This window comes from Setaria italica, chromosome IV, assembly GCF_000263155.2.
Source record: "Setaria italica strain Yugu1 chromosome IV, Setaria_italica_v2.0, whole genome shotgun sequence".
NCBI classification, from domain to species: domain Eukaryota; kingdom Viridiplantae; phylum Streptophyta; class Magnoliopsida; order Poales; family Poaceae; genus Setaria; species Setaria italica.
The window spans coordinates 3,657,923-3,683,366 of record NC_028453.1 but is presented as its reverse complement, the minus strand read 5'-3'; the positions used below and the strand labels follow the sequence as shown (position 1 = coordinate 3,683,366).

The following is a 25,444-nucleotide window of genomic DNA, read 5'->3' as shown; positions in this document are numbered from 1 at the left end:
TAATATATGTAGTTGTGTACTGTTTTGTTGGTACAGCAGAGGACTCATCGACTTTTTAATCTTGTTGATAGGTACATTCAAAGTGCTACAACTGGTGAGGGATTGTATGAAGGCCTAGACTGGCTGTCCAGCAACATTGCCAGCAAGGTATGCCAATTTATGTTTTTCGCTTCTCGCAAAACATTCAAAATAGTGACTGCAAACAATTGCGTTACTCATCTTTCCTGTTTGATGACCTTGCAGTCCTAAATTTTCGAGAGGTTTGGACCATCTAGGAGCCTTTGGATGATGATATTGCTGGATATTTAGGGTTGGGTTGCTATTCCCGTATGTAAGGTGTATGCCCTGAGCTCAATAGTTATTGAGCTTTGGTTAAGATTTTGCAGTTAAATTGTTTTGTGTAATTTGGATCCTTGAGATGTTTCCGAACCAAACAGCTAAAGAGAGTTCCGTTGAGTTAATTGGTTGGGGGAATGCGTGCTGGTATGCAGTATCACATTGCTGTTGTGAGATTCTTTCATGCTCCATAGGTTGAACACCATCCGAATGGTTGCATTATTTGTGTTCTTCGCATTTGTTCCGCCGGTCTAAAAAATGAACGGCATAGAGAGCTTAAGCTATAGACTCGTATCTTTAACCCAGGTACGTGAAGTAAACAAGCAGCTTTGTTATGCTAACTAACGTATCTTTCACCTAGGTCCGTGAAGCGAACAAGCAGCTTTGCTATGCTAACTAACATAATTATGGTATTGACCTTCCTGTTTAAGATTTCTTACTGTGAGCTAAAACATGCTATCGTGCGCTGGCTTGGTTCGATCCGTAGCGGCAAAGATAAACATGCCATCGTGCCCTGACTCAGCTCGATCTAACAAACATTCAGGTTCATTGAAATGAACATAGATAGCTCAGTGAACACGTTTGAAAATATCACCAGTTAGGGGCCCAGCCAATCCAAAAGTAATACCGTAGATGCGTCAATCTTGCAAGCCAACGTGCCATTTTACATCCATCACTCATCGCAAGAATAATACTGTCTTAAGCCTTCTTATCACCCTACTGAGGTCCTATTTGTTTGGGCTTTCAGCTAGCTTCTCGTCCCAGAAGTCGAAATCCCAAACAAACGGCAAGCTTTCAAGTTTAGCTTTTCGTGGGCCAAAAGCTATGGCTTTCCATGATACAATGGAAAGCTCGAAAGGAGAGAAAAACAAGCTTCTGCAAGCTTTCAGCGTTCTGCAAGATGGAATATCATTTACCTCAGAAAGATGCATTGCTACAAAATATGCTAGGAAAGGTACATTATAAGAAGGCTTTACTTAGTAAATAAAACATAAATGAGCTTTAATAACAAATACACCTCTATAGGTATTCAGTGAATATAGCAGTAGGCTTGCTGAAGCCTCTGATAGTCAAAATGCCAGAATGATAATAATGGATAATTTTCAGACAGGGTAACAACTAGACTTCTAAGATCCAATCAAATTTACCAGTTTATCTCTTGAAGGCCTTTCAGAAAACCTCCCACCAGCATACCTTCTCTCCACGTAAGCAGCTTTTATGAATTCCCTAAGATTGCCAATGTTGCTGCAACAATAGGTTTTAGTTGGACATTTGTCTGGTATGTATATGTATTACCAAAACAGATAACAGTTACTGAATTCTTCTTTACCTGCTATCAGGTAGCCTGCCGCGCTCTCCTCACCCGATAGGCGATGAGCTGCAACGATTATGAGGCTGCTGCTACACAAACAATTGCCAGACAAACAGAGCTGAACCACTTCCCCAATACAGCCGTCAAGGCACGATAAAAAGGAAGTTTTACAAAACAAAATCGAAGATGATTCCAGGATTTCCAGCTCCAAGTGCAAAGAAACATCATTTCACTCGTCAAATGCGAGTTAACTTATGCTGAAATTCGTCCTTTAGCGAGTTAACTGAATGGCACAACACAAAGGAAAGCAGCAGCTAGAAAAACAGGCATACGCTACTACTGCACTGGAAGCAAAAGCATTGCTTCAGCCTTCAGCAGGGGGATCATGTTAACACACCAACCAAGCTACAGTACAAGTTATAGAAGCTGTGCCCCCCCCCCCCCCCCCAAATGATGAAGGCTCGCTCGGTGGGTTCCAATCGCTTCAGTACAGGTCCTTGTTCACATCGTTGAAGTACGGGTGCTCCAGGGCCGCCTTTGCACAGACCCGCTTCGTCGGCTCGTACTCCAGCATTTTCTGCAGCAGTTACAAGATTCACGATCAAGTTAGTATGCAATCCTCACAATGTAATGCCTCTTCTTTTCAGTCACCCTTACAATCTGCTCTCAAAGGATAACACGTTTGCGGCCATTTCATGATTCAGTACTGACCCCGAGCAGATCGTAGCCGTCGGCATCGAGACCGGGGACAAGGGTGGAGAGCTTCGTGGGCTTCCACTGCGGGTACTCATGCCAGTTGGGGAGCTTGCCAACGCCTGGCCACACCTGCTCATTGGGGGTGCCAAGCAGCCTGGCATCCCAAAAAACGAGATGAATCATCGTCAGTATTCAGACACCCACTTAGGATTTCAGCAAGCGGACAACTGGGGGATATATTACTTGAAGATGTGCAGGAGCTGCTGCAACTCCGAGTCCCCGGGGAAGAGTGGGTTGTTAGTGACCAGCTCGGCTGCAATTTACAGCCAGATTAGAATATGCATGTGTCGTTGTGAATTCTGAAACAAAAAGTTCGCGTTAACAAAGGATCACTGGGTTCATCAAAATCATACCGAATATGCAGCCCACGGACCACATATCAACCGGCGTGGAGTAGTGCGTGGCGCCAAGAAGAACCTCGGGCGCCCTGTACCACAGCGTCAGGATCTGCGGAAACAACAATTCAGGCTCCGCCGTGAATCGGATCCAAAGAGCAGGGATCAAGCGGAAACAGCCATGCGGGCTGATGGAGACCAGCAGGGATTCCGGATTCAGACCTCGTGGGTGTACTTTTTGAGAGGGGCGATGACTGCGCGGCTGAGGCCGAGGTCAGCGATCTTGAGCGCCATGGTCTTGCGGTCCATGAGTAGGTTGTGCGGCTTCAGGTCGCGATGCAGCACCCCGCGGCCGTGGACGAAGGTCACACCCTTGCAGAGCTGGTACATGAGGATCTGCGAACGCGCAACATCACCATTCATCAGAACAGCCATGGCTAACACATTCACACAAACACCTCCCGTCCCGTGAACGAAGAGGCAAGGAATTACCTTGACAGTGAGCGCGGGGATCTTCTCGTGGTTGGCGCGGTGGCTGCGGATGAACTTCTTGAGGTCGGTGTCCATGTACTCGAAGACGAGGTAGAGGATGGTCTGGCCCTCCTTGTTGACGCCCTGCTTGAGGTCGAGGAGGCGCACCACGTGCGGGTCCTGCGACAGCATCCGCAGCAGTGAGACCTCCCGCAGCGCGGTGGGGGGCACGCCCTCGTCGTCCTCCGGGAGCCGGGTCTTCTTCAGCGCCACGATCCGGCCCGTCGCCTTCTCCCGGGCCTTGTACACCTTCCCGTACGTGCCCTCGCCCACCTTCTCCAGCTTCTCGTACAGGTCCATGGCGCGCAGCCCGCCGCCCGTGGTCGTCGACGGCGCCGCCGCCGCCGCCGGCTTCGGCTGGTGCTGGAGCGTCGCCATCGCCCGGATCCGGTCCTCGCTCGCGGTGGGTTTGGGGATGGGCGTGGGGGGATGGCGGTGGTGGGTGGGTCTGGAGCTGTGGGGGTGCGTGGATTTAGGGTTTGGAATTGGGGGAGAATTTGTACGCGGGAGGGAGCGGGGGGGAAGGAGAGAGCCGTTTGAGATGTCGCCGCCGAGTAGGCGCTCCAACGGCTCCCTTGAGATGTCGTTCGACGGGAACCCACCTGTGGGCTTGTGGCCAGCAGAGGAGAAAAGGCGGCCAGGCGCAGGCGCACACGGGGGACCGCGGGCGAGAGCGCGACTGGTCAAGTGCGGCCCGAGGCACACGATCTTGATCGGACGGTAGAAATACGCACTCGCAGCAATGTTGTTTCAGTGAGCACAAGAGCTGAAACAGTATGGGCGTGTTCCAGAGAACTCCATTCGCTAGAGAAATGTTCGTAACTCCGGACACTAGCTGATACTCTTTGCAGGAATTGCTGTGTGCAAACTGCAAAGGCAACAAAACTACTGAGATTACATTCCACCAGTTGAACCAGATAGGAGTTGGCATGTGTCCAGAATCCAAATCGAGCGTACCGTGAGACGATTCACAGTTGCATTCAGCACTCGCATATTGGAGGCTGGAGCCATAGGTTACTGATTCCTAGCGATCGCCCTGTGTCCACAAAACACCGCGAATTAAACAGAATAACAGACACAATGGCTACGAATGCAAAACTGAACATCGCAAGGTCAACAATGGCCATGATTCAGCAGAGTCCATGCAGTTGCAATCTTGTTGTACCGAACATGGTGACACGGCAGGCTGCTGTTGTCTGCACCTTACAGCCGCTTCAGGAGGAGAGTTTTCTTGCTCGGTTGCTCCATCCGCTTAGCCTAACCAAAAAGAGTTCATTGGACGCTAGGACTTTCAAACGCCGTGTTGGCCGCTGCTGCAGGTCGGGCAAGGACGTGAACTGCTCCGGTCGTTGTAGCGGCTTGCACACTCGTCCAGAAACTGCCTGAAAGTACAGGAAACGCACGAAAAACCGCACATCCACATGAACCGTCCCCACAACTTAGGTCCCCTTTGGATCACCGACGGATTATAAGAATCTAGGTAGTATATTGTAATAATCTACCCTATTTGGATCTCTAGATTATAATCCGGATATTAGGTTGGTTGTAAAAACGAAATGTCTATAATGCCCTTGCCTCCTCTTTTTCTTAAAGAGGCAAAGATTTGGAGCGGGGTAAACTTGTAATTTCTCATCCTAAATCCCCCATGAGCTAAGGAAGTGGGGATTGTGGATTAACATTACATCTTAGACTTCTTCTGCGTACCCTCCAATCTATACATATTAGGGAGAGATTGGTAAAGAAGTTAGTTTATTTTCCATCTCAATCTATGTGTATCAAGATTGATTTATCCAAACAACACCTTAAGTATTAATCTCAATTATTGGTGGTGGTAGTATTCCTCTCAATGGTATGCCCAGGGACTCGTTGATGTAGTTCAAGAAGACTCCACCGTCCTCAATAAAATCCGGGAAGTCAAGAAGCTCCGGCATCTGATTGATGTAGTCGATTAAACTTTCGAATTCGTCATCTGCACTCGTCTTACCCAGCATAGCATATCATCATCATCAACCTAAGTCGCCAAGATTGTTGGCAAGAATCTTGTGGCCATTCAGGTCCGCCCGTGCACGTTGACGGCTGTTAGCACGTCAGTTTGAACTACAAGCGCACGGATCAATTATAGTTTTTTCCTTAGAGTGTTTCCCCAAGGTTTATCAATTCATGGAAATAAGGTCACATGATCTATACTAAGTAAGCATAAGGAAATATGATTTGATTTGCAAAGTGATTGTGAATAGGCATAGATAGATATGGATAGATAAGAAGCATGAGCAGGTAAAATAAGAGTTAAATCATCTAGAACAAAGCCTAAACTATGCATATGTATTATATTCAGCATATTATCAAAATAGAAAAAAATTCTATTGGGTTCCTACTATGTTTTTCTAGCAACGTCGAACTTGCAATTCAGGTTCCTACTATGGCTCCACGAGTTGCTCTGTTTCATGCCAGCCAAAGATTTGTTTAAGCTGGGTCTCGTCAGCCTCACCCCAGCAATGCTATGCCGCGCCCAATGAGAAAACATGAAACGGGATCTATCAACTGCAACGTTGTTCGGTGAATTGCTTCCCTCCACAGAAGAGCAAGGAATTGAATAGTTAGAGGGTTAATCCTAGGCAAAACCGAACAGGTTTTAAGAGATTGCCGGTTTCGATGTGGACATGTGGTAGTGCTTATCTGCTTGACTTCCAGCTACAGCAGATGATTCCACTGCTGGCACCGAGGAAACAGCAGGCAGGCTAGAGAGGGAGTATGCTCATCAGCGCCAGCAGGAACTAGGTCCCTTCAAATATAAGGTTTGTACCGTGCAGCCTCACACGCTGCCATTGAACTGGAGCCTCATGCTACACGCATAACTAGTCAAAAACTGGTATTTTGGCTCACTCGGAAAGTGAATACATAGAAAGAGTTTAACCCATAACCATCCCCCAGCGCCCCACCCCAGTTGGAGCCAAAAAAAAATTCCGATTTCAATTCTTCCAACTCCAGATCCAACGCATTGTCAACAACTTTAACATTGCATCAGATTTCAGGAGCAGGAGCTCCGTCCAAACTTCAAATCCAGCGTATTGTCAACACCACCTAAAGTTTAGATATTTGGAATATGAATCCCTCATGTTTCAGTAGGATGATCTCAGTCCAATCACCACCAGAATAAATTTTTTTTTGTACAAGCCCAAGCAGGAGTTGGAGTATTAAATATTTTGTGCGGTAAGTAAAGAATTCCTGAAATAAAGTGCAAACTTATAACACATGGGCCTCCGAGTTTCAATTGGAGCTTAGGATTTCGAAAAAACACATTGACCGTTGCAGCAACTTGAGCAACCACATGAACCACTTTGTCCGTTGCAGAAACTTGTACCATCCTCCTCTTCAAAGAAGGCCCCAACAATCCAACAAGAGCCAGTCAAACCCCACAACCACACCTGATTCCTTATAAATCTATCGAAATCAGCAGTTTTCCTGCAAAAGAAAAAATATATGTGATCAAATGAATAGACCTTCAAAAGTCAGCTTGCATATTCCTAGGTTGCTAGTTTATAATGACACTTCTTTTCATAATTGCAGAAAATAATTACAGTTTCTCCAATAAAAGGCATCCATTTTCAAAGGAACTATATGAAACGGAAAAAAACCTATCAAATTCATTTTGCATACAGCTACATCTCCATATAATTTGAGTTTTCAAAAGATTTTGCCAGACACATTAACTTTTCGCTCTATGCAAGACATGTTTTTAATTCCTTTTGGCATCATGTCAATTTACATCTGTTACTAATGTTTATGATAAAAAATGACAACCAGGAATAATGGCTACCCAGTGTACAGTAGATGTACATGATTTTATTTTTCCCTTCCTAAATACTAGCTGACAAAAAGAAGGATGACCCTGCTCTCGGCAAGTTCGACGCCGCCGTGGACAGGATTGAAATGCTCCATGATAAAGGTGGTTCCTTTCCGGCGCTTATTCTCTTCCTTTTCATTTCCCTCGTTGCTTTGCTTCCTTCTTAAGCGCATTGAGATTTTAGTGATAATCATGTAGTACAGGTTTAATTGTTTCAAGTTTGGTTGAGTGCTTGGCATCTCTGAATGCCTCACTTTGTATTAATTCGATGCCGAGAACTATGCATTGAAAATGCTCCCTTTTTTGTCCCCCAACAATACTTCAAAAAAGGCAATTTTTTAATCTATCTATTTTAACTCGACATTTCTGACGAAACTGCACCGGTATACCTCAATGTTTTGATCTCCTCAATCTTCGTTTTTTCTTCTTCTTTCTATTTCCAACTCGATATTTCTAAGGAGGTTGCTCAATGTCCTGATCTGCTTCCTGATCAATTGTCAGTGCAAAGGAAATTGGAGCAGCTTGCAGATGGTGAGGCGTTGCTGGACCTTGCTGATGTTCTGGTGTCATCTACCAAGGCAGAAAATAGTGGTGGACCGACCCCATCTGAATTTGTCACAGCTCTGCTCAGGAAATTTGGTGTTACAGACACACCGCTTGACAGTTCTAATGAATCGTTTTCCTGGTCGAGTCTTGGTGGTGCGGTATCAGCATTGTTTATGACAGCTACCGGGTGCCAAACCATGTAATCCCCGTTCCCTTGCGCAAAATATTTGTTGCACTGATTGATTTCTTCACAATCTGCAGTTTCATAAATCTGAAATGTTTGTGTAATTCTCCTGTTTTGCGGCAGGAACGGCCCTATGGATCTTGCAATCAAGGAACGTAGGTGTGTTGTTAGAAAACAATCTGAGAGCTTAGGCAGTAGACCTGCAGAGGTGAGATCATCCATTGCTCTTCTTACCAAGTCATGGAGATCAGTAACCTGTAAGAGTTTGTTAGAGATGAAATCAGGGAAAATTCAGCTGCACCCTTGCAAGAGTACCCTTCACAGTTTACATATAGCATCTTAATTTTTGTGTGCCATAACAAATCAGTCGAGGCACCACCTAAAATATGCCTCCTTAATCAATAATCAGAGTGTCTACATATTTCTGAATTTACAAGGCTTATAAATGATTTGTGCCAATGTTTTAATCAAATTCCTCAATTCTTCATTAAATGTTGCATTCACTTGCGGTGTGCAACCGGCGGTGGCAGTAGCCCTTTTACGACGCGGCGTGCGGGAAAAAAAGGGAGGCGGCGGTGGCGGCGCTCGAGCGGCGTGCGGTGTGCAGCCGGCGGTGACAGCAGCCCTTTTACGGCGCGGTGTGTGGGAAAAAATGGGAGGCGGCGTGCGGCGTGCGGGAAAAAAACATCCCAATAATATATTTTGTGCTAATTACAATTTTACTCATACCAAAAACACCCTATACTCTATACTATCATCTAGTAGTATTGTGCACTATAAAAGAGCCCAACTCTAAAACTGTGGGGGATGAAGTTGTGAGGGATTATATTGTTGGCAATTCATCAAAACTGCAGGGAATGAAGTGAAATTGTACTACAAACACTGTTGGCCACTTACTAACTTGCTAAACACTGTTGGCCACTTTAAAAACTGTTGGGAATAATATCAACTCTTGTAGTGGATGGTAGATCTTGTATGAAAAATATGTTCAAATCATTATGACTTTATATGTCTTGTTAACACATGCTAAAAATAAGAATAAGTTAATTTTTTGCCGGTTAGAAAATTAGTCTGTCTAATTTTGATCAGCTTAGATATCGTTAAAATTTAGCACCTCAACTATCAAGCACATTTGATTTTAACCCTAGAGACCATATAAAGCAGTTTAGCGTTGACGCGGCATCAATAATTTATGATCTTGTTTGACAGAGCTTTGGATCTATAAAATTTTTGGATCAGAAGTATTACATCTGGAACTGCATGTACGACAGAAGGATTTAGATGAATCATTTTGTTACAGAGTTTAGGCTTGCACAAATGACGGATGTGGACATCATGAGCAAATGACAATATGCTGGTCCGCTTAGTAAAATATGATAGACATATTGCACATGCGACACTGAAATAGAGCGCAATGCACTACATACATTAGTCCATTCTCAATGCAAGTTTTACGAGGGTTTCAAACTCATTAAATGACATGCCACATAGGTAAAAATGGTGACATAGCATAAAATTTATGAAGAAAGAAAGAGGAGTTAGGTTTCATGGAGATGAACGGTTACCTAGACTTTGAAACTATGATGAAACCCCATTAAAAATAATTTGTTTCATCTCCATAACTCTTCTTGATCCTATGTGGCCATGGTTAGTGTGCCACTACTTGATTTATGTACAATTATAGGTGGTTATATATTCATATGGCATATTTAATCTCAACACCATACATCAATTAAATACTATGAGTAGCTTATGAAATCGTGATATGAAACTGTGCATTGTAAGGGGTTGTTTCAATCATCAGCTTAAATCTTTGAAAATGATGTAGCATTATTGGAAACGGTGTGATGAAACTTTCACTTCCACCTCACTGAATCATAAGGGCACGTACAACGCCCGCCTTTTTGCCATATGGGAGATGCCATTTTTGCAAAAAAATCCCTTGACTCAACCGAGAGACGGGCGCGCCGTCTCTTCGCGAAGGGACGACGGGGGCTCGTGCTCCCAAGCTATATCACCCGCTCCAACACCGTTGTACGCCGTAGGGACGACGGGGCCCGTGCTCCCAAACCATATTTGATCATCTTGATTCATGAGTCTATACAAGAATTAATTAGCTTGCAGATAGCTTAATAGACAACCCATTGTATAAGTTGTTTGTATTGCTATCTAGATAGCTTAATAGACAACCCATTGTATAAGTTGTTTGTATTGCTATCTCTATGTGACATGACTAGTGCTTGCAAACGGCAGTCATCTAAACTGTTGAACGTGCTCTAAGCAAACGACAGTACGCTGATTGTGTGTCCGCTTGTACCGTGAAGCAATAATAATATGATAGGTGCAATTTTCAAACAGGAAACATCAAGGCACAGAAGGCAGAAGCATGCCTTCCTTATGCCAGGCGTTCTTTGCTGTCTCAAAGTCAAGCAAAATTCTGCATCATGGAATAACGCATCTCTCAGCCATTTCTTGTCTGATAGAGTCAATAACCAACATAGTGATGATCAGTTAAACACTCATAAGGCTGTTTTTTCAAATATATTTAACACCCAGAAATAAAATGTATCTTAGAAATTCGCTGGTAGTTTCAATTCATCAAATGGATGGACACATCACACAAGCATAACGAAGATCATGCCTGAAACTATTTTTTACGATTGCAAGTAAAAAAAAAGTCAGCAGAATATAGTAAAACAGAATACTCAAAGATGTACCAACTTCAACTTCAATTAAACTACACGGTTTTAACAAAGATTTGATCATGCCATGATACCTTTGGCAGGAGTTAATGTGTGAGTACATTTTAAAACTGGAATTGTCCTAACCAGTGCATTCAATGGTATACAAGAGCTGCAATTCACAAACCTGCAACTGAACCCTGCACCTCACGACACCTTAATATTGATTTACTGCTCTGCAGTGTTAATTGGGCATTTGTAAAGGAGAACGAGGAAAACTGACTTTGCATTGCAACATTCATGTCCACACCGACACTAATTGTTTGCTATTTCCATGGATTGTATTCTTTGTAGATGATGTATGAGAATCAAAATAAGTACACCGTGAATATTACATATGAACTGTTTGATTTAACTGTATGCAGAGGTTACAACCATGATTGCTCCTGTGCAAGCATTTGTTCTAGAACCCCTTACCACTGTATTCAAGAAGGTTGCTACACAAGATTAACTGCTGCATATTTCACGCATCATTCATTTGAATATAGTGCCTGCCCTATCATAGCTCTGCATCACCAATCGGACATAAATAACAACGGCAACTAAAACAAACCATGAAATTTGTGGGCGAGCCATGATATGAAGCAAATCGGTACAAAAGGTCACACCTCCATGCATACTCTCCCAGCAAGAAATCAATTCCTTCCCAGCGGAAGCGACCGGCATGAATATGTCTCCTTGAAATATGACTTCCTGGAGGATGTGAAAATCAACGCATAAACTTCCTTATTGGCATGGGCTGGCACATGGTCCATGGCCTTGAAACTCGGTACAAAAGGTCACACCTCCATGCATACTCTCCCAGCAAGAAATCAATTCCTTCCCAGCGGAAGCGACCGGCATGAATATGTCTCCTTGAAATCTGACTTCCTGGAGGATGTGAAAATCGACGCATACACTTCCTTATTGGCATGGGCTGGCGCATGGTCCGCGGCCTTGAAACGCTTTGCCGTGGCAGCCTCCCCCTTCTTACCATTCTCCAACTTCTCAGCCCCTGCCGCCGTCAGAGCAGCAGCAGCAGCATGCTTAGTGCCGCTCAGGCCATTGCCCACCTTCTTGTCCTTCTTCTCCTTCACCTTCCCCCTCTCCTCCTCCATCCTCTTCCTCAGCACGGCCACCTCCTCCTCGGTCCCGTTGATGGGCATCTTGTCCGCCTCCTCAAACTCCTTGTGGCAGACCAAGCACGCGGACGTCTTCACCTCCTTGAGCGCCTTCACGCTGAGCACGTGGCCGCACCCGCGGAGCGCCAGGAACTGGTACTTCCCGTTGAACTCCAGCCCCGTGACGGGGCACTCGAACCGGACCTCCTCCCCGGCTGCGTCCGCGTCCGGCCTCGGGTGCAGGTGGATGGGGATCATGTCTCGGAGCCCCCGGATGTGGGACAGCGCCTTGGGCAGTCGCTTGTGGAGCAGCGCCTCGACGAGCGCCTCCTTGTTGTAGAGGTTCCCGAGGCGGTCGGCAACGGCGGGCGCGGCGAGGGGCTCCCCGGAGAGAGCGCAGCAGGTGAAGCGCGACAGGCGGGCCTCGTTGGGGTCCGCCTTGTCAGGCTTCTTGGCGAGGTACATGGAGAGGTAGCAGTCGCGGGACTCGGCGCCCGTGGCGCCCCCATCCCCACCCCCGCCGCGGAGCGCGCGGAGGCGGAGATGGACGGAGGCGGAGGGCGGGAGCGCGGCGACGCGGGAGGAGGGGGCGAGGGGGCGGCCGCCGGAGGTGAGGTAGTAGGAGGAGGAGGGGAGCGGGAGGGCGCCGAGGAGGTCGGAGACCGGTAGGTGGGAGGGGACGGTGAGGTAGCGCGGGGGCAGGGAGAGGTCGTCGAGGCGGAGGACGACCGACCGGCGGCGCCGGCGGAGGGGGCTGCGATGCCGGCCATGGCGGGCTAGGGTTAGGGTTCCGGCGAGGCTGTGTAGCTGGATCGGGAGCGGAGGGGAAGGGGAGGTCGGACGGAGACGAGAGGAGAGGGGAAATCGCAGGAAGAATTCGAGACGGTCTGGAAAAGCTGATGCGTGCGTACTCGCTGAGTCGGGGGTGAAACCGACGTTGTTGCTGGGCCTACTGGGCCGTTGTTGCTGAGGGACTTTGCTGTTCGTTGGGCCGGATTTTCAAGAAGCCGTGCGGTTCTGGCGGGATTTTGGGCCGTTCCATGGCGAAATGAGCGGCCCAAAAGGAGAAGAAATCAGATACCACGACACGATCTCGGAGATCCGATTCCCGTATGTTGCAGGCGACCGTGCAGCGAACAGCAAGATTCTCGACCAAACAGCTGCAAAGCGAAGTAGCCATTCACTGTGGTCAATTCAGGCTAATCCTTGCCTAGCATACTATTTCCTAAGCCTAACATCAGAGTTGACACACCTCACAATTTTTTTAAGCACGGTCGAGTCACGAGAGGCCACCTGCACATCAACCATCGCCAACGTGCGTGCACGTACCTCGCGCTCGCCCGTGTTCATTCTTCAATCTCCAGCATTTTGTCTCGATCCAACAATCACGACGACGTGCGCGCGATCGAACCGGAGGGATCGGAGGAACCATCACACGCGCAGTAGTAGCCTGCACATCATCGCTCGAGATCGTCATCGTCCAGGCCCGCAATCTCAGTCATTGAACACAGCACATCTCTAGAAGGGGAATGAAAGATATATACGGCGTTGCTCGCCAATCGCAGCGTTGTGCACATGGTACGGGGATCACTGTTGTTGCACGAAACGTGGAATAAAATATACTGGCCTTTGCACGAAGCAAAAGGTAAGCGAAAATTGGTTCAATAGCATTGAAATTATCTAAAATTACTATTCTGTTACATTTTGTGTACCTGGAACTCATTTTCGTCTATTTCACACGAATATAAATAGACTTGAAATGGCATTTCTACCCTTCTCTTGTCCACAGCTCCCGGTCGCAGATCCAACAGACGCCGCTGCCTCACCTCCTCTCGGAATTTTTTTTACGATTTTGCAGGAATAAATAGTTGAATAAAATATTTGAAAAAAATGAACGTATGCTGCCGGACCAAACGGCGGTAGGTACTTATCACCGGTTGAAATGGCGGTAAGTCCCTTACTGCCCCCCATCCAGCGGGCCACCCACGGGTTCGAATGGCGGCAGGTTCGAGGAAGCTTCGCCGTTTCATCCGGTGTAAGGGTGCCCCGCCAGTTCAAACGGCGGAAGGCATCCCTTACTGCCGGATGAGCCGGCAAGGTCGCCCATTATATAACAGCACGCCGCGCGCCCCCAGACCAGACCGAGCGCCCCAGGCGGAGACAAAGCGAGCGAGCTAGAAAGGGAGGGAGGGAGGGAGAGGAGAGGAGAGGAGAGGAGAGGAGGAAAGGGAGAGAGGGGAGGGGAAAGAGGGAGGGAGGAAGGGATCGAGGAGGAGGGAGGGGAAGGGGAAGGAGGAGGGAGCAGTTCTTCTATCGTCGCTTCATTTTAGGTATTTTTTTAAATCTCGTAGTTTAGGTAATGTAGATAGTGTAATGGATAGATGTAGTAGTGCATAGATCTAGTAGTTAGTTTAGTGGATCTGAGACTTAGAAAAATCTAGCGGATTTTAGATATAGGAAAATGTAGCTTAGTTAGTATAGTGGATTTAGCTTAGGTATTTAGTTCACAGTAAATTTAGTCTGTTGTTTTATGTAGATTAAATTTAGTTGAATATCATTTGCATTGCTAGGGTTTTTAGGTATTGACAATGTAGTTTTTATAGGAGTAGTTGGAATTATTAGATTTAGTGAGAACCTTTGTGCTCGTCGCGTATATTATTCTGGGTAGATGCCTATGATAAATTTAGTTCGTAAGGTTGGTTTACTCTTGAATAGTTGTTAGTATGCATGATAGAATTAAATGATTCCACTGTTTATTGAACTGAAGGTGTCGTTCTAGTTAACTGATTTTAAGTTTTTGAGAGTAATTTGGACTGCTCGTTTCGTGTATGTTGGCAGGCATGTCGTATAGTTTATATTTCCAAGTGTTCTATGGTCCGGGGAGGTTAGATATGATCTAGAAGGGGTAGATTTGAGTGGATTTCCGTATTTCTGCAAGTATTTACTAAGAGCAAGAGAGAGGACTTGGGGGGCATATGCAGGTGGCTTTGTAAAGATTTCGGTGATAATAGAGATGAAGTTGATGTGTCCGTGAGGGCTGTAGTGAAGAGACAGCCTGACATAAACTTTTGGGAGCTGCTCCCGCTTGAAGAAACCCCGAACTTCCGAGCTTATGTAAAGGGTTGCACGAGGCAGGGTTTACCGATCATATGGTATGTTCAACTGTTCATGAAAGGTAGGTCTAGCAGTCAGATGGAAGCAGAAGTGGGAGGTGCTGAAGTTGAAGCGGAGGAAGATGTGGAGAGTACTGAGGGGGCAAACAAAGAACTTGATAATGATGGGGTAGAAGGGGGAGATGCAGAGGATGATGTTGCAGCTCGTGAGCTAAATGGGGATTTGATGAGGGGGAAGAAATTGCTGAGTTAGTTGAGCAGGTGGAGAGAGAAGGAGAGGAGGCTAATGGTGCCGTGGATGATGACTCGTCCGATGAGGAAGATGCTTACCCTGTCCCGCGGAACTGGTCAAATTATGACCATTCCGCCCTAGAGGTCAGTGTACGGGAAAATGTCCCTTGGGAGTACAGGGAGAATGAGGTATGCGTGGGTGCTTTGTACCCTAGTGCGGATGAGGTGAAGGCAGCTTTGCAGCGTCAGTTCAGAGTGGAGAAGAGCAACCTGGTGGTGTATGATGTCCGCTGTGTGAGAAATGATTGCCCATTGAGGGTGCACGCATACAAGAGAAAGTGGAAAGATTATTGGGAGGTGACTAGAGTGGTTGAGCACCAATGTTTGCTGGATGAATTGGAAGGAACACACCACAACCTCACCGCTGATTTTGTTGCTCAATACATGTATCCTCAGATAGTGCAGAATCCTAGCTTCGAGCCCAAGTCTATTGTTTGTGCCGTAGAGGAGAAATTCAAGTATAAGATTAGCTACAGCAAAGCTTACCGAGCGAAGCAGAAGACATTGAAGATGAAGTGGGGTACGTTCGAAGCATCATATGACAACCTCCCCGTCTAGTTGCACACCATATGCCAGAGGAACCCATGAACTTTCTACGACGTGAAAGCGTATCCATGTGCTTAGTTTCCAGGCAAACAGGTCATGGGACGGTCATTCCTAGCCTTGGATCCTTGCATTGAGGCATTCCAGCGATGTTGACCAGTCATTTGCATTGATGGCACATTTCTGACCGGAAGGTATAAAGGAACAATATTGACAGCTATTGGCTCCGACGGCAACAATCAGGTGTTGCCGCTTGCGATTGCATTTGTGGATAAGGAGTCTAGAGAAAGCTAGTATTAGTTTCTGAAGAGGGTGAAGAACATGATTGTGAAGGATGTGGAGGGAGTTTGTGTCATTTATGATCGGCACAAAGACATTCTACAAGCAATCAAAGACCTATAGAATGGAAGTCAGGAGTGTTTCTAGGTGGTGATATGGCCAGACTTGAAGAGTAGGTGGTGTATGAGACATATGGGTGCAAACTTCCATAGGCAATTCAAGAACAAGACCCTTATGAAATTGTTCAAGCGGCTATGCAGCCAGAATCAAGAGAGGAAATTCAACCTTCTGTGGAAGAAACTTGATGACCTTACAAAGAAACAATGTGAAGAGCTAGCGAAGAGGCCGGTGAACAGTGAGGCAGACCACCTTGTATCTCTGGAGGACGTGGGACTCAATGGTTTGACTGTCAGGCGAAGACGGGGAAGGTCCATCAAGACCTTCTCATAGTGGATTGAGCATGAGCCGAAGGAAAGTGGGCATTACTCTTTGATGAGCCGAAGGGACAGACGTATCCGGAATGACATGGATCAATCAGAAGCAGGTCTTGATGTCCGCCTCTGCTCCAAGTGCTATGAAGCCGGTCACACTTACAAGAGCTGCCCTGCAACAATGTATGGAAGTACGAGTACCCAAGCTGGTCGATCAAGCAGTGATAGAAATGCTACAGTGCGTGGTCGAGGTCGTCATGCACGTAGCAACAATGACGGGTTTCTGTGATTCATGTGCTATATGTTTGTCAATTCGTTACGATACATGTTTGTGTACTCGTAATTCAGGCGAACATTCCGAAATGTAATGTAACATGTAACCTAAGTTCTGGTACTGTGACCATGTAAAATTTGCATATCGTGGACTATTTAATTTGCAATATCTCATTTGCAGTTTGTTTTATTTCATTTTCATTTTGAAGTCATTATTATTTTGGGGGCGTACTTATATTTTTCATGTTGTAGGTATGGCGCAGCAAGTTCCAGAGGAGTACTAGACCCCTGAGTTGCTCGACCCTATCTTGGACGGCCTTCATAGGTCGTTCATGTCAGCCGTACGGGGTTCGAGGCTGAGCATGTTTCAGGCACGTAACCTTCTTTCGACGATGCCGATCGACGCACGCTTGGATTCCGAGGTATGTCTTACTTAGTTAAACTTATGTGTTAAGTTCTAACATTACGTTGTTTGAATTAATTAATTTTATGCATGGTACAAGTTACACATTGTGGACCTTCTTCCTATACCCAGGTTTGGTTGAGGGGGACATGGTCGATGGTACTGCGTGGCCCGGGAAGAAGTCTACACGGTTCCAGTTCGACGTGTCACTGCTAGCAGCTCTGCTGGACCGGTGGCGGCCGGAGACGCACACCTTCCACCTCCCAGTGGGTGAGATGGCCCCCACACTTGAGGACGTCTCTTTGCTACTTGGCCTTCCTTGTGCCGGGCGTGCCATTGCCGCGGTGGACGTCCCACCTACCTGGCGTGATGAGCTCTTAGGCCGGTTTGCCAATGTTCAGCGCAAAGATGGTTCCCCGCCGTACCAGACCTTCAGCTCGACACACGGGCCCACGAAGGCATAGCTCTTACAGTTCAGTGTGAGTACTTAGTTACCTACATGTCCAAATAGTTTTGTCTAACTTTTGTTAATTTTTCAACTAATTGTATTTTGTTGTGCAGGCCGACTACATGAGAGACGACGCCATAATACCAGGAGCTGCCTTTCGACCACAACGATGTCGACAGACCCACGATGGGATCGTTGTGGTGCTTGAGGAAGGTACAATGCTTCATCTATAATTATTCGATTCATATCATCTAAACACTTGTCTATCATATCACTCTGATGTTGGCTAAACACATTGAATTCATGATCAAATATGTCCTTTATTTGTTGTAGGCATCGTGGGTTGGGGTGTAGACGAAGAAGACGTACCCAGACTTCATCGGTCAGTTCGACGCTCTTGTCGATACCGACGTGAGGTGGACAACCTACACCATAGATGAGGTGCACGCTCGTGCCCCGCATGGGCTCTCTTCGCTGTGTCATCGAGACATGGAGTATTGGAGGACGACGAGGCCACTGGTGTAGACATCCACGTCGAGGACTACGCGGTTCACCGTGTCATGAGGCAGTTCGGCTTGTACCAGCAGTCCCCACTTCCTGTTACGTCAGCAGTCCCGGCCGCCGTTCACAGGTACACCCCACCCTTTCATTCTCTTTCCAATAAAGTTTTTTTTCGTTTATCTAACCCGCTGCACAATGGTTATGTTAGGGCTAGCCGTCAGGGTAGTGGTGGTGGTGGGCCTGGGGTCCAGTGGGCTTCGAGGATGGTTCATTGGGTCGAGATGTGGATGACCGCTTTAGACAAGGTGGTGTAGAAGGAATGTGCACACGATGACGATGCTTTCGCAGCGTACCTTCGGTGGTTCTTGCCGAGGATGAGGACACGGGTCACATTCGTTCCGAGTTAACCATCAATAGAGACCGCCCCTATCACACAGACGTACCTGCGCTCGAGGGACGTCAACTTCGACGTCGTGGTAAGCTTCTGCATCATATTTGTTACTCAACTTGAACCAAACGGTGTGGCTAACTTCAACCCTTTCTTCTTCCCAAAAGTACAATGTTTTTGCAGAGGTAGCCACTGAGCTGATGTACGACATCGACCACTTCCAGCACCTGACTAATCATCAGCACGAGACGCTGTACAGGCAGGCCTTGGGCGCCTGCAATAGGTTTCTGAGGGCCATCAACTGCCGTGGTGGTCGCGGGGACTTCGTGCTTCCACCACAGGCTACCTATCCCCGTTCGTTCTCTCCACCTCCTACCCACCAGGCCGGTATGTCCTCTCAGCCACCCGTTCATCCGCCGTACCCCGGCCCCTGTACTGCACCACAGCCACATGCACTAGCGGCTGGGCCGTCCTGGGCCGCAACAGCACCACCACCATTTTGGCATGCTGCCGCCGGCCCGTCCACTATTTCGCAGTACGTGACCCCGACAGGTACGTGAATGTTATTTTGTCGTACACCATTGATGAAATATTTGCAATTCACCTTACTAAATAATAATTCCTTAACACAGCCCCGCTGATGGGCGGAGCTTACAGTGGAGCGATGCCCTCTTCAGCTGCACCAGGCACAGAGCTACGCCACTACAGTGCGTAATGAATACAATTTTTGTATTCCATTTTAAATACGCAACGAAACTAACAATACCATTTCCTTAGTTGCATAATAGGGTTCACAGATTGAGGGGGGCTTCGGAGGACTCCGTCGAGGAGGAGGGACAGAGATGGACGATATTTTCAAACCCGAGCCTAACGTGATTGGTGCCTTGCAGTTGCATGACGCCCCGGAGGATCCTACATAGGGCGCGACCTAGGACCTCGCAACACCACCTGCGGCCGCAGCAGGATGTCCGCCTCGCGACGTTGCCCCACGGGAGCCCTTAACGTATGACCAGCAGCAAACTAGAGCAGCGCAGCAGGCAGCGAGGCTTGGTCGTGGTCGCGGTGAGCCTCGTTTCAAGCGAGGACGTATTTAGTGCGTAGGACCTATTTTATATTTTGTACGCCGGTGCAGGCTATCATGTGTACGATTATATAGCGTACGATGTATGGTCATCCGCAGACTAATCTATCTAGGCCGAGAGTTAAATTATTTTCAATTATTTCGTGCAATCACTCTACCTCTCTCAAAAATATTATAAAAAATTAAAGGAATAATATTCAAAATAGAGGTAGAGCCTCAAATTACGAAGTTACGTATTGCAATTTAACTACATAATTAAAATAATTGATAAAAATGAAGAAAAAATAATTAATAAAAGTCAACAAAATTAAGGAAGAGTTCTTGTAGCCGTTTCAACCGGCTAGCCAACATGGGTGGGAGGACCCTTACCGGCGGTAAGGGCCATTCCACCGTTTCAGCCAACGAGATAGGTCCGCACGTGGCAGCCGGCACCCATCCGCCGTTTCAACCGAAGAAAGGAGCCTACGCCGTTTGGTCCGGCCGGTATACATCCATTTTTGCAAATTTTTTATTCAACCATTTATTTCTGCAAAATCGTAAAAAAAATATATATATAAAAATAAAAAAATTTCCTCCTCTCGCGCGATTCATGGGCGCCGCGGACCTACCTGGCCCACATGCGACGCGGCCCATCTCCGGCTCTCTCCACCAGTGACGCCGACCTCCCCGTGAGCTACCTGCCGGGCGTGCTGCCCTCTATGGAGCGAGCACACGCCGCTAGGACGAGCGAAGGCGGAGCCTGCGCGAGGTGCGGGGCAGCGCGGAAGCTGCGGCGCGGCCGCTGGAGCCGCAATCCGTCGCCGTATTAGGGGCCATATGTGCTACCCTGGGGACGCACTCCGGCACTCGAGCCGCACGGCGCCGCCGCATGGGGCCGTCGCTCGCTTCGCGCGTTTCTGCTGGCAGCTCTGGATGAGTAGGTGAACCATCGGGAAGATAGCATGTTGTGCGGCACTGCGGCTGCAATAGCTTCCGAGCTTGTCCACTTCCTTCCCTCTGTTTCTTTGTTACTCAAATAATGGAGATTGAATGCTAGACTGTTCGTGGATATTGTTTTTCTTCCCTTTCTCAGTAGAAGAAAAAAGCAGTTGCACTTCTTCGTTGATATTGCTTCTCTTCCCTTCTTCGAGGAATCATGACTCTATCCAGTGAACATTAATTGATAGGTTAGGGGTATTTTTGTCCTAGTTAACAACGTTTGTGCAAAATTTAACAGGGTGCTAATTTCAGTTCACAATTGCATCTTTCAACGGTATTTTACGGTGGCATGTTCTTTCAGTAATAATTTATAGAAATCATCATCTTTCAGTACTATAGAACCAATTTTCCCAAGGGTCCAAGGGCGGCAATGGAGGAGGAAATGGCAAAGGAAAGATGTATTGGAGAAGAAAAACGAAGGTACGATGTCATGACAGGATGCTACTACGTCACAGGATTCTAGTTACACCCTTTCTTTGATACATTATACAGCTGTCGCTCGGTAAGGCTCTCCTCCTACTGATCACTGCTTACCGCCGCCGGAGGCGCCCAGTTCCTTGACGGACCGGGAGTCGTCGCCTCCTCCGGCGCTGCTAGCGGACGCCGGCGACGTCGCTGCGGCGGCGGCGCCGTTGTTGACGTCGTGCAGCTGGCCGCCAGGAGCAGCAGGGTTGCTGTTGGCGGCGGCGTGGCGGAGCACTGGCGGCGGGCGGGAGAGGAGCGACGCGGACGAGGTGGCGGAGGAGATGGCGGACGCCAGGGAGATGGGCATCAGGCACAGGCCCTTGCCCTGCAGGTACTGCATGGCCGTGCCCATGTCCTCCTCCATCATCTTCGCCACCTGATTCTCTGCCACCCGCAGCCCACCGCCGCCGCCACCGTTCTCGCCGCTGCCGCTGCCATTGCCATTGCCCTTGGTGGCAGCGCCAGCGCTGCCTTTCGCACCGCCGCCGCCGTTGCTGTTGCCCTGCACAAACCGGTAGTAACACGATGCTTCTCAGAATTGATCGAAACACTGCAGGCAACTGATCTCTGATCTGCTAGCAATAGCATCGAATGTTCAGTTACCTCCGAGGACATGCTTGCAACCAGGGGCGCCATGCCGGCCGCGCCTCCCAGCCGGCTCATGCTCAGAACCTGCAATAACATGTGAAGTCGTCAGCACTGGCACTCCGCCTAGCCGGGATCAAAGCTCAAAGGCAGCTGATGAGCTATCGCTTGCCAGCAGTGTTCAGAAGTAGCAGCATCTCACCTTGACTTGGAGCTGCAGGAACTTCACGTAGTCGATGATCTCGTCCAGCATCGACGCCTTGTCCGTCTGCAAAAAACGACAAACCCACGCCGCCATTTCAGTGTCGAGTGTCGACGCCCACACATTGCTCCCCATTTCTTCATGCTAAATGAGTTGCCACTCTTAAGTCTTAACAGACTGATCCATCGACATGCCGCCATTGATGATTAATTCGATCACCACTTCCGAAATTCAGTGAAAATTTCAGCAAAACAAGGCATGGAATTGGAGTGCGCCCCCCATGCCCATTTACTCCGCTCCAAATATAGTAGCTGGCGCAAGACTATTCTCACAGTTCATTCAAAGTTTCAGGCATTGCAGTCTTGCAGACTACTCCGTAGCTTGCAGTACCAAGTATCCAGCACATCACATCACATGAGCATGAGCTCGACAGGACAGGAGCAGGGCGCCAGCGCGCTACCCTCACCTACCTGCCGGCCCCGTCTCCGCCCCTACTAGCCTATACCTATCGCTGCCACTCGCGTAAACGGGCAAGCACCCCCGTCGCACGCGTGCGTGGGTCCGGAAAGATTCCAGCTTTTTCGCCGGAGAGAGAAACGACGGGATCGAGGGCGCGAAGCGGCAAAGCAGAAACGACGGCGACGTTGAAGACGCCAGAAAGGAGAAAAGGGGTAGAGAAGGGAGATAAGGGATTGCCGACCTTGTTGGCGTTCGGGACCAGCTCCTGCAGCGATTTCATCCGCTCCGCGATCCGCTCCCTCCGAAGCTGCGAGAAATGGATCGCGACAAGTTCAGAAATTCTGTAGTATGTTGGAAGAAGTGTAGGAAATTTACTGATGGTTTGTGAACATTGACTGGTTAGTTACATGATTAATAACGACATGAAATTCTACTATATCTTCTTCCAACAAGATAAACAATGATGTTCAAGGATTTTTAATTGCAGCGAATATAGAGGTTGATGCTTGATTTGCAATGTTCTGGCACGTCCTCGCAGGAGCTTGTTGATTTCTTCTAAAGAAAAGAATAATTCAGAGAATGGAAAAGGGTGGTGGGCTGAGAGTGGCGAGATGTGGCATACACGTTCGGCTATGCTGTGGGGGTCGGTGGCCTGCCCTCGCCTCGCCCGCTGCCGCACCTGCCGCGGCGGTGCCGCACCGCCGCCGGCCGACGAAGCTGCGCCGCCAGCGGGTGGTGTCGCGCCGCCGCTCGCCGCCGGTCCTCCCAGGCTCTGGGGCGACATTGATCCTCCCTACGACAGAGACGATAGCATGGATACATGAAATTAAAGAAGCAGGGTTCTTTGCATATATATACTAGCTGGTGAGAGTTGAGTCGGTGACCTTACCTGGCCAAATTGTGGCTGCACGGAGGCCGCGCCGTGCATCCCGAACCCGTTGAACAGCGAGTGGTCACCTCCCTGCTGGACGCGCGCGGGCAGGCGGAATCCATGGCAACGAGACGCGCAAAAGGTTTAGGAAAGATCGAGCCGAGGAGGAAGGAAGCGTAATTGTGAGTCCAAGACGCGACACTTACGGCGGAGTTAGGCGACTTGAAGCCGCCCTCCATCTCCTCCGGCGCCGGCGCCGACCGGTCCGTGAACAGCGGCAGCGGGGAGAACCCGCCGCTCTCCTTGGCCCCGCCGCCCGCCAGGCCGCCGCCATGGCGGTGCAGGTCGCTGAGCTGCAGCATGACCGGGGAGGAGGAGGAGGACTTGACGTCCCCGCCGCCGATCTGGTGCTGCCGGAGGCGGGACGCGAGCAGCGCCGACTCGTCGCCGAAGGCGGCCTGCACGGCGGCGTCCTCGGCGCCCGCGGCGAGCTCCCAGGGCGACTTGTTTCCGCCGGCGCCCAGGTCGGCCCACGCGGAGGGCAGCGTGGAGAGCATCTGGTCGAAGAAGTCGTCGGCCTGCTGCGGCCCGCCCTCGCCGCCGGCTATCTCGCGGCCGCTCGGCTGCATGATTGAAGCCGCTCTGTGTGGTCTAGGTAACGGAGGTGAGTAAAGGATCTTCGGAATGCAGGGTGAAGAGGAGGGAGCTAGGGAGCAACTCGTGGCTCGCGCGGTTTTATAACAGCGTCTGCAAATTTCAGTTTTTTTAAAAAAACAAAAGTAAGCTTAGTTCGTGCAACACCTTGGCGTTCAGATTTTTTTTTGTTATTAGGAGAAGCATAACTTAACTGACATGCAGCCATGAAGTATAACTTGTGTGAGTCCAAGACAATATTCAAATATCGGAAGCAAGATCGAGCGAGTTGGTTGTGTGGGGCAATCTTGGCACACCTTCGTTCTCTTCGCAACCAACTTGATAATCCCTGCTATTTTTTTTAAATAGCTTACGTCCCTTTGGAACACAGAAATTTCACAAAAAACTTTGCACGAATTGGCTAAATTCCCTCCAAAATTCGGGCAAAAAATGGCATTTCAAAGTGGGCCTTTACAAAAATCAGGTATTGCGGGGCCGTTTTGGAAGGCGTCTCCCGAAACGGTAAATGTTCCGCATGACCTCTATACTCACGTTTAAGGCCAAAGCTGAAACGGTGATTGTTCTTGAACAGCTTCACACTCTCCCAGTTCAGGCTGCAGTTCACGACTGCACACGTGCAACAACATACGCATTGGAGTCTGGAGAAGGCAAGAAGTTATGCTCAGCTCCGTGCGCGCGTGCGAGAGTAAACCCCAAATGACAAAATGGCATCCGATGGCAGATCGACTGACAGCTAAATGCAGTTATCAGTAGGGCAAAAGTATTCAGAGAGAGGATCAGACTAAGAAAATACCCAGGAAGAACAGAGTCATTAAGCACCGGGATTATTCTGACGCCCCCACTACGAGTCATGTCTGATGTTCTTTCAACTAAAATAAATAGCACAAGTGCGGGTTCAATCTGGTAAAGTGATAAGATTATTTACTGTCAGCTTACTATAATAAGGAGGATCCTATGAGCCTTTGCAGTTTGCACAGCAAAATGCTCTCAGATCCTTCAGTAAAGTGAAGAAAAGGTCTAGCTGATTGAGAAGACCCTGCAACTTGTAGAAGGTTAAAATAAAGATCAAGATCATAAGTGTTGAAAAAAAATTGAGATCAGTACCAGCTTTGTCTACAGGTTCTCACAGGTATAATATTATTACTTTATAGTATTAGTTTCTACACATCTAACAACCAAGATGACATCATCAGCACAAGCTAGATATTTGTATAGACAGTATTAGAGATAGTCACTACAATGCATATTAACTAATTTATCTCTTACCACTGATCCCTATACATTGAATGGCACAATTTGTCAATTCCTACACACTTCTCCAAAACGTGAGCCAATCTTTTAACTCACCGCAATTTTAAGTTGTACCCAAGCTGACCTTTTATGCAAGAGACTACTCAACCCGCCTCTCCACTGCAGATCATAAAAAATCATAATAGCAAAAGTATACACAAAACTAAGATGTAGTAAAAAAGAACGTAAAGGTAGCATGATGGAGATGAATTAGTTGAGGGGATACTTAGCAAGTACGATTATTGAATATCAGATAATCCGTTGACAAGGGGCTAATAAGAGCGCACGATGGCACAGTTTTATTCTCTCCTCCCTTGTCTAGAAAAAGAAGCATGCACGGGGGTGGCGCGAAGTCAGCAGGGAGCATTAACTGCTGACACATTCCTCTTGCAGAGCTGAAGATCCGAGGGGAATGGACGGATCAGTTGGAGAAGGAGCAGTAGCAGTTTTAGGTCAGTCAATCCCCGCATTAACTGCACTAATCAAATCTGGTTGCAACATTAA

The 25,444-nt window shown here is 48.0% G+C and overlaps 3 protein-coding genes and 1 long non-coding RNA gene across 6 annotated transcripts; 1 reads left to right on the top strand and 3 right to left on the bottom strand.

Moving 5' to 3' along the window:
* The first annotated feature begins 81 nt into the window (after positions 1-81).
* LOC111257040 lies at positions 82-493 on the top strand. Its single transcript, XR_002677466.1, has 2 exons — positions 82-147; positions 244-493. It is a non-coding gene; the product is annotated as an uncharacterized LOC111257040 (long non-coding RNA).
* A 457-nt stretch (positions 494-950) lies between these two features.
* On the bottom strand, positions 951-3,845 carry LOC101783359 (cyclin-dependent kinase B2-1). Of its 2 annotated transcripts, XM_022825654.1 has the most exons (8): positions 3,232-3,845; positions 2,962-3,135; positions 2,758-2,851; positions 2,588-2,657; positions 2,360-2,498; positions 1,667-2,225; positions 1,485-1,581; positions 951-1,230 (listed from the first exon to the last, which is right to left on the bottom strand). In XM_022825654.1, the coding sequence occupies exons 1-6, from the start codon at positions 3,646-3,648 to the stop codon at positions 2,133-2,135; spliced, it is 987 nt and encodes a 328-aa protein (XP_022681389.1). In that variant the 5' UTR covers positions 3,649-3,845; the 3' UTR covers positions 951-1,230; positions 1,485-1,581; positions 1,667-2,132. The 2 variants fall into 2 exon arrangements, with proteins under 2 accessions (XP_022681389.1, XP_004964664.1); XM_004964607.4 differs by having other exon boundaries at positions 951-1,581.
* Positions 3,846-10,841: 6,996 nt separating this feature from the next.
* LOC101785115 (protein RTF2 homolog) lies at positions 10,842-12,993 on the bottom strand. Its single transcript, XM_022825893.1, has 3 exons — positions 12,938-12,993; positions 11,371-12,439; positions 10,842-11,193 (listed from the first exon to the last, which is right to left on the bottom strand). The coding sequence occupies exons 1-2, from the start codon at positions 12,991-12,993 to the stop codon at positions 11,398-11,400; spliced, it is 1,098 nt and encodes a 365-aa protein (XP_022681628.1). The 3' UTR covers positions 10,842-11,193; positions 11,371-11,397.
* Positions 12,994-20,704: 7,711 nt separating this feature from the next.
* Positions 20,705-23,911, bottom strand: LOC101782950 (transcription factor bHLH82). 2 transcript variants are annotated; one of them, XM_022825825.1, is made up of 7 exons: positions 23,203-23,911; positions 23,015-23,089; positions 22,748-22,918; positions 22,367-22,432; positions 21,667-21,732; positions 21,483-21,551; positions 20,705-21,381 (listed from the first exon to the last, which is right to left on the bottom strand). In XM_022825825.1, the coding sequence occupies exons 1-7, from the start codon at positions 23,623-23,625 to the stop codon at positions 20,938-20,940; spliced, it is 1,314 nt and encodes a 437-aa protein (XP_022681560.1). In that variant the 5' UTR covers positions 23,626-23,911; the 3' UTR covers positions 20,705-20,937. The 2 variants fall into 2 exon arrangements, with proteins under 2 accessions (XP_022681560.1, XP_004964663.1); XM_004964606.2 differs by having other exon boundaries at positions 23,015-23,086; positions 23,203-23,910.
* Positions 23,912-25,444: the final 1,533 nt, after the last annotated feature.

Bases quoted from the DNA above. Each gene is read 5' to 3' on its own strand.
- LOC101783359 (XM_004964607.4), bottom strand. From the start codon at position 3,648: ATGGCGACGCTCCAGCACCAGCCGAAGCCGGCGGCGGCGGCGGCGCCG. The intron at 3,136-3,231 runs GTAATTCCTTGC...GCGCGTTCGCAG, and splicing joins TCCCCGCGCTCACTGTCAAG to ATCCTCATGTACCAGCTCTG. The intron at 2,852-2,961 runs GTCTGAATCCGG...TTGTTTCCGCAG, and splicing joins TCAAAAAGTACACCCACGAG to ATCCTGACGCTGTGGTACAG.
- LOC101785115 (XM_022825893.1), bottom strand. From the start codon at position 12,993: ATGGTTGATGTGCAGGTGGCCTCTCGTGACTCGACCGTGCTTAAAAAA. The intron at 12,440-12,937 runs GTGTGTCAACTC...CCGGCATCGCAG, and splicing joins GTGCTTAAAAAAATTGTGAG to CCCCCTCCGCCGGCGCCGCC.
- LOC101782950 (XM_022825825.1), bottom strand. From the start codon at position 23,625: ATGCAGCCGAGCGGCCGCGAGATAGCCGGCGGCGAGGGCGGGCCGCAG. The intron at 23,090-23,202 runs GTAAGTGTCGCG...GCGCGCGTCCAG, and splicing joins TCAAGTCGCCTAACTCCGCC to CAGGGAGGTGACCACTCGCT. The intron at 22,433-22,747 runs GTATGCCACATC...CATTTCTCGCAG, and splicing joins CCCACAGCATAGCCGAACGT to CTTCGGAGGGAGCGGATCGC.